This window comes from Penaeus chinensis, chromosome 7, assembly GCF_019202785.1.
Source record: "Penaeus chinensis breed Huanghai No. 1 chromosome 7, ASM1920278v2, whole genome shotgun sequence".
Lineage (NCBI taxonomy): Eukaryota > Metazoa > Arthropoda > Malacostraca > Decapoda > Penaeidae > Penaeus > Penaeus chinensis.
Window position 1 is genome coordinate 39061011 of NC_061825.1, and position 7500 is coordinate 39068510.

At 40.6% G+C, this 7500-nt stretch overlaps 2 protein-coding genes across 3 annotated transcripts in view; both read right to left on the reverse strand.

Annotated features, from left to right (window-relative positions):
• Positions 1-7500, reverse strand: part of LOC125027037 (spermidine synthase-like) — an 18029-nt gene that overhangs the window by 4138 nt on the left and 6391 nt on the right. The window contains exons 1-6 of one of the 2 annotated variants that reach the window (XM_047615673.1): positions 3199-3338; positions 2574-2722; positions 2186-2306; positions 1952-2047; positions 1211-1397; positions 395-477 (exon numbers count right to left, since the gene is read on the reverse strand). In XM_047615673.1, coding sequence (XP_047471629.1) covers positions 395-477; positions 1211-1397; positions 1952-2047; positions 2186-2306; positions 2574-2704 — 618 coding nt within the window. In that variant the 5' untranslated portion in view covers positions 2705-2722; positions 3199-3338. Of the gene's footprint in view, positions 1-394; positions 478-1210; positions 1398-1951; positions 2048-2185; positions 2307-2573; positions 2723-3198; positions 3339-7500 lie in introns of those variants that run through there. The other variant, XM_047615672.1, reaches the window with a different exon arrangement.
• Positions 3451-7500, reverse strand: part of LOC125027035 (protein timeless homolog) — a 10327-nt gene continuing 6277 nt past the window's right edge. Inside the window, exon 2 of the mRNA XM_047615670.1 lies at positions 3451-7500. This exon is cut by the window's right edge and continues 271 nt beyond it. Coding sequence (XP_047471626.1) covers positions 3668-7500 — 3833 coding nt within the window. The 3' untranslated portion in view covers positions 3451-3667.

Below are 7500 nucleotides of genomic sequence, written 5' to 3' on the forward strand. Positions count from 1 at the left end.
TAGTCACAAGAGCCTGTTACCTAAACTATCATTGATTCTTCACCTTATTATTATTATTACTATTATTCTTATTATCATTATTATTATTACTGTCATCATAAATCTTTTAATGGTCCTCTCAGGGAGTTATGTGGCAAGGCCGATGCAAAATAAATACTAAATTGCTTGTTGAAGAGCAAAACAAAAGTAGATCATAATATTTCCTGTTTGCAATTACTCAGTGCCATCTCCTGCATCATCTTGATGGCTCATTAATCCTCCTCGTATGCCGAGAGCTGAGAAAACAGTCTGGTTATACACAACCACCTGGTCCTTAACTGTACCAGTTGTACATACTGATCCGGTCTTCAAAGGGCTAGAACCTAAAGCATGTCATCCTAAGAAGTGAACCAACCTGGCATGATAGTATTCCTCCATCGGCCAGTTTGTCCTTCATCTTCGCATAATAAGCCTCATTGAAGAGTGACACTGCTGGACCTGAAGAACAGTTTTCCTTATATTGTTATATATGCCCATGAGATATAACTAAGAACTATAACTTAATTGAATAAAACCAAAGTTATCGATGATTTAACATAATCTCAGTCTGGCCATGATTCTAAATATTTTTCCCCTTTTTATTTATTCAACTTTCCCAAATTGTTATACTATCTATCAGTGCTATCTTTATTTGTCTAAATTCTTTTTATAAAGTTAGTGGATTTGAATGCATATATATATATGTGTGTGTGTGTCTGTGTGTGTGTGTGTGTGTGTGTGTGTGTGTGTGTGTGTGTGTGTGTGTGTGCGTGTGCGTGTGCGTGTGCGTGTGCGTGTGCGTGTGCGTGTGCGTGTGAGTGTGCGTGTGCGTGTGCTTGTGAGTGTGGGCGCATGCATGACAGTGGTTTCAAGCCTGAAAATTTATAATGTTAGCAAGGGGTTTGTGAAATCTTGGGGACCAATTTGATAGGTGTATGGCAGTGTCCAGAATAAGAATATAATAAAAAGCCATGTTTTCACGGTATATTACATTTCAATTTGATGAATAAAGCTTGTAAAGATTGCTGAATATTTTTTTCTCTCTTTGCCTATAACACATACAAAAACTGTCTGTGGAATGGCCAAAATCAGGGGATTGTGGCTGTTAGATTTGAAGGGGCAGCTAATGTAGAGATGTTGGGACCTACTGGTAAATGAACCTGTGCATATGTACGTGGTACCCTCTGCATACCATCTTTCGTGGAGCTTCCTTGGTCATCATCGGCAACAACAGGATCTGACGCATCGGTGATAATGACATCAAACTTCTCGTCTGTTTTCTCAAGGAATTCTGCACCGTCGCCAGTGTAGAGAGTCAGTTTGGGGTTGCTGAATCCACATCCCAACGAGGGAGCATAAGTTTTGCAAGCTTCTATTACCTGTTGGAAAAAAAAAAAAAAGTGTGTGAAAATTCAATGATCTTAAAGAAATAATTTCAAAATTAAAAATTAAGAACACACACTACTTGCATTACATAAAAAATGTTTCTAATCAACACTCAAACTTTATTTTTGTATGATTTATCAAATTTCTATCTATTTTCCAACTTGCAAAATAGTTTTAAAGAGACACAAACAACTGTACAATAATACAGTTTATATAACTTATTTCAAATCAGATTTATAGAAAAGCAATTACTCTACTATCTTAAAACTCCAAACTGAAACCTCAAAATAAAAGAAGCCATTCAAATTACTGAAAAGGAAATCCTTTAAGACCTATAGACAAACAAGAGATGCATCACTATATATCAACTGTATATTACTCAAGCTTACCTATGGCAAATACGCCATCTAAAATCAAAAGGTATGTTATACACAGAAACATACATAGATACACACACCCACACACACACACAATTTCTCATGGAATGAAACCCTCTTCTGTCAAAAATTAAGTCATGGACAAAATATGTTATAACTATTTATCTTACCTCATTATCTATTTCACACTGAACCACTTTCTCAACTGCTGGGTGTTTGGCTACCTCCCGTGCAACACCCCCATCACCACCTCCAACAATCAGTACCTGTGAGGAACAGAAATTTGTACTTAGACTTTGGTCATGAAAATTATATGAAGTACTATACTTTTCTTCTTCATGCCCGACTAAATACTCTCAAGTAAAGAAAAGAGAAAGGAAAAATGGTGGGAATTGTGTATTTACCTTTTTCGGAGAAGGATGACAGTTGAGTGGTAAGAATGTTATCATCTCCTGGTACGAGCACTCATCACGCTCTGTAAACTGGATGGCACCATCTAGCACCATCACTTTCCCATAGTGGGAGCTGGAAAACAGAAGCAAAATTTAACATTTACCTTGTCAGCAACAGTGACTACAGTGACTAAATACTCTCCTGAACTGGTTGCAATCATGTTAGTTCAGAAAAAATGTATTATACAAATATTAAAAAGTAAACTGTAACAAATAAATTTTCATTTCCTTTGATCTACTATAATGATATTAACTCTCTAATACATCATTAAAATCATTTCTAAATATTTAGCCATGAAACTTGGTACACATTTCTTTACTAGCGCCTCACTGTTCTCACCTCTCAAACAGCTGAATGTGTTGGTACTTGCTCTGTTTCTCATGAAGAACCTTTTCAACCTTCAGGGAAAAGGCTTGTCCGGGCCACATAGGAGAGCGCTCCGTAAACCAGCCATCGAGTTTTTGGTCCATCGCACCAGTGACGTTTTCCTTTATTATAATATGCGTGATAATTGATATTGATGATTGTTGTCCAAGTTACCCATCCCTAACCTTTTTGACATGTTAATTTTCTGTTCCACTGACCTTTGAACCTAAGACAGGAACTAGCAAACAATGCATTAATATAATACATGTTTTTGCATGTTATATAAGCATGCTGTTGTACTTCTTTACTTTCTTTATATGCTAATATTCAGGATTCATTCCAGTTCATTTGCTTATAGGAATAGGAATTATATTGAATTCTATGCTATATTTTAAAATATTCTTTATCAAAAGCAATTTTTTAAATATTTGACTTGTGGTCCTACCTGTTTTGAACTTTTCTTCATACCTTAATTCTTAAGTTAAATTCCATCTATTATTATGCTTTTCTTTTCATTTCTAGTGTATGAAATTTGTGAATACCATTTTGACACTGGCTATTCTTGGAATCAAAAAATACCAATCAAAAAAGTACTTACGGCTTTTATTTAATAACTTTATAAAATATGATACAGCTCCTTGCTAAGCCTGTTCTAAAACCTGTATGATGGTAAGACCTTAAGTAGCTGCTTTTGTTGTCTATCTTTCTCTTATCTTATCTTTCTGATAGGAAGAAGACCTCAAACTGCTGACCTTCTCAGTGTAATAAATTTACTCTTTCGTATCAATAACAAAAAATGTATAATGTACAAGCCAGAATATGTATGAAGAAAAGGTAAAGAAAAAAACTGTGAATATATAATAAATTTTATTTACACACAAAAAAAGGAAAATAAAAATCATAAGCTCTCTCCATTCAAATGCTACTTGCAATAATTTCCTACATATAAAATTTCATATAAAAATACATCAAAATCCACTTAATTTTACAAGTTGCTACATTCATACTAAAAGAAGAACCAATTTATAAAACTATGATTATGAAATCTCCATTAAATGATCCATTCTTTAATCCTCATCGCTATCAATGACAGCTCTAGCCTTCAGTCTGCCACTCGCCAAAGGAACATCATCTTCAGAATCCGAATCCAGCATCCTCCGCTGACTTGTGTTGACTCTCTTGTCGCTCCCTCCATCCTCGTCCATGCTCATGCTCGCATCCTCAAGCATGCCCGAGGACTCTGTGTCTAAGTGTAATCTCAAGTCATGGCTTTCTACCACAGGGGTGTCTTCGTCCGAGTCGTCAGCAATGATCAATCTGCGCTTCTTTTTAGAGTTTTTATCCTGTTCCATTTTGAGTTCAGCTCCACTGGCATTTCCTTCATCACTCATCTGCCTCTTTTTTGATGCTCTTTTGGATGCTAAAGGAGAGCGGACTTGACTGATGGACGACAGGGGGGTATCATCGTCACTTGAGTCATCTTCAATTACCCTCGACCTCTGAGGCACAAGGGGAACTGAATCATCAACATCTTCTGTGTTGACGGTCGGCACAAACTTAAAGTAATTTTCTTTATCTTCAGGATTGACGTTTTCTGAGTCAGACAGGTCATTTTGCCGCTTCTTTGTCTTCTTAGGCTTGGGTTTGGATTTTGGCTGCGTTTTTGCAGATTTCTTCTTCTTGGGCTTCTCTTCTTGGGACGGCTGTGCCTCCACTGGTTCCAACGGTACATCGGCATTTTCTGAATCCAAAGTCTCACCTGAGATGCCCTGCTTGAGGTACTGGGCCCGCTTTTTTAGTCCCTCTACGGTGAGTTTGGAAGGCACACGCCAGAACATTTCCTGGTTGGTCAGCGGAGGCTGTATGCCGATTAGCTTCAGTAATTCCTTAAACTTTTCCTCTTCCATGGCATCTGTGCAGGTTTCAGTCATGGCGAGAATGGGAACCGGCTCAAAATCACCATCTTCTTCACGGTCCTCTGCCACATCCAAGAGGACACCGGCAATCCACTCAACTGCTTCCTTCATGTTTGCTTCTAATACTGTGTTCAGTGATTGGGTAATCAATGCTGGAGTCACAACTGGTACAGTGAAAGTGGCTGCCTTGCTTGCTGCCTTGCTTGCTTTCTTAGGCACTTCTGTTCTACTCACGGAGCCGCCTTCATCATCACTGCTTCCTTCACTCTGCACATCCTCACTGTCACCATCATTGGCACCATCATCATCATCATCGTCACCACCATAGCCAAACTTTCTGGATTTCTTTGCTTGAGGCTTCTTTGGCCTTTTCTTACGCAGCTCCTTCTTGTCTTCGACTAAGCCCAGCTCTAATATCTTGTCTACGACCCTGTGTCTAGGCCTCTTAGTGATCATGTTATCCATGATTCTTCCAACGATATCCATAGCATCCTTGTATTCCTCAAACAACATTCCAAGTTCTTCTTCCTCCACCTCAGTCCACACCTTTGCTGGTTTAACTTTGACAGTTTTCCGAGTCAATTCCTTGACATCTCTGATAAGGCGCATGTCTTTGAGCTTCTTAATGACCATGCGGCGTGTACGTGTCTGGTTGATTAGGTTTTCCAGTATAAGATCTGCAACATCCTTGTCTTCGGCACCATCTGGAGGCGCTCGGCTGAACTCCTCAAAGAGCCTCAACAGTTCCTCCTCTTCCTCTTCTCTCCATGCTTGCTTCATGGCCTTCTTGCCGCCATCCTGTTCTGAGTAGCCGCACTCAATCTCCAGAGCTTCTTTGTTTGTCTTGAAGAATAACAATTCCACAAACACTTTGGGATTCGTCTCCGCCACTTTGAAGAACTGACGTATGATGTACTTGGCAAATTTGACAATTTCTCGTACGGAGTCATTTGTTTTCTGCCTCGGATCCTCCATAGCTTTTTGGAAGACACAAAAGAGAGAGGCCTGGAAGAACATTGCTGGGAGTTTATGGTCCCAAGCAATTCTATGAAACATCCTTAAAATGCAATGGTTGGTGTGGCTTGAATTGGAGCCATAGCTCTTCAAGAGACGACAATATGCCTGCATGATTTTTGTGTTTGCAAAGCGTCTCACAAAACTGGTTAAATCAAACTCCTGTTCACTGATCTGCATCATTGTTTCCTCCTCCTCCTCCTCCTCATCTTCTTCTTCTTCTTCCTCATCAGGTATCTCTGTGGGGGTATTCTCAATTGGGTTTAAATTAGCCATGAAAATCTCCCTCAAGGCAAGGAACTCATCCGAGTGCTCCATTGTCTGCGAACCAAACACATCTCCCTCTGGCCATAACTCACGGGCAGAACGCATCAATGACACTGCCTCTGTTATCTCTTTCTTCCGAAGGAGGCGGTTGATCTTTCTCATCGCAGCTTCCTTTTGCTCATCGTCTGTCTGTTCTGACAGAGCATCAAAGGGGATGGTGTTGGGCAGATCACCTGCTTCACCCTGGACAATTGCTGACAGCTCTGCAGACATTTCGTCCCAAAGGTCCTGCAGCTCGTGTTCCGTTGGTTCACTTTCTGTCTTCGATTGAACCTTGGGCTTCCTTTTTTTTGCCTTCTTGACCTTCTTCTGGACAATGACGTGCTTTGACTTCCCACAGAACGACTCAAGCAACTTCAAAAATATGTGTGTTGTTTCAATCAAGTCCTTTAAATATGTACTAGACAGTTTAACAGGATCATAATTTTGCAAAAGGTTCATGACTAATTCCCTGTACTCAACCACATAAAATACTTTACATTTGAGTACTTTTGATGACTCCTTGACGGACTCATTGTCTGACTTGTCCATATATGCCAGCGTCATGAGGAGCTCCTGGTAGGCCTTCAGAGCCTTGTGCATCCGCCGCGACCAGAGAGGGATCTTCTTCTTGTCTGTGGTCATCATCTCATAATAGTTGTCCAAATTGGTCTGGATGTAATGAAACGTATGAACACTCAATGTCTCACTCACTAATTCAATCTTAAATTGATGATGTCTGTTGAATTCCATGAAGAACTTCATTGCCCATAGGTAATAGGATTCATCATGCTCCTGTGCGCGGGCTCGATTTAAGTTATCCTTGACAATGTACATGATACTATTGTAAGCACCATTCAAAAACTCAATGCAAAATTCTTGCAAGAAAAGCCTGATAGCAAGAGTGGATCTCCTTGTGGTGTTGACATCACGCATAGCCATTCTGTTTTTAGCCACTTTCTTGGGCCGTTTAGCCTTGTCGAAGTTAAGTGCACGGATATCACTCACTGGCTGATGGGAGATGAGGTCCCTGTCGCTGATGCTCTTCATGTTTTGAACATAGTAGGTGCCCCCAAACCTGGAATGGCGGGCACTGTACTGCTTCTGTCTCTGCTGCTGTTTTTTGAGGGCCTCTCTCTGCCGGATCTCAATCAGCTCCATCTCGTCTTTCTCCTTCTCAGACTGAGAGCGCTGGAGGCCTGCCTGAGCTAGCTGTGCTGGGTCTTGCTCCCTCAGCATTAGGGATATTATCTCTAAAGCATGCATGCACAAATCCTGCTCATTTTCTGATGATGCAACATACAAAAGAAGGTCCTCAAAGCCAGCCAAGTGCAGAGCCCACAACACTTGGTCGTGCACAGAGGCATCATCATCCGTTCGCTTCTCATCCTCGGGGCTGGCTGGGACTGACAAAATATTTCTCACCAGGATAAGTATTCTTTCGACAATCAGCTTGTCATCTTCTTGTCTGTTCTCCCAGTCCAGCTGAAGCAGCTCGCCTAGCTTTCCAACTAACACAGCCCAGAGTTTCTCCTCTACAAAGGCTTCCTTGTACCCTTGCTGCTGCGAGACCAAGTGCAAGAACTGTTGTCTTGTCACTTTCTCCTCGGGGAGTTCCTCTCTGAACAGCAACAGGACTGGATTGGTGAGATTCACCAGCAGGC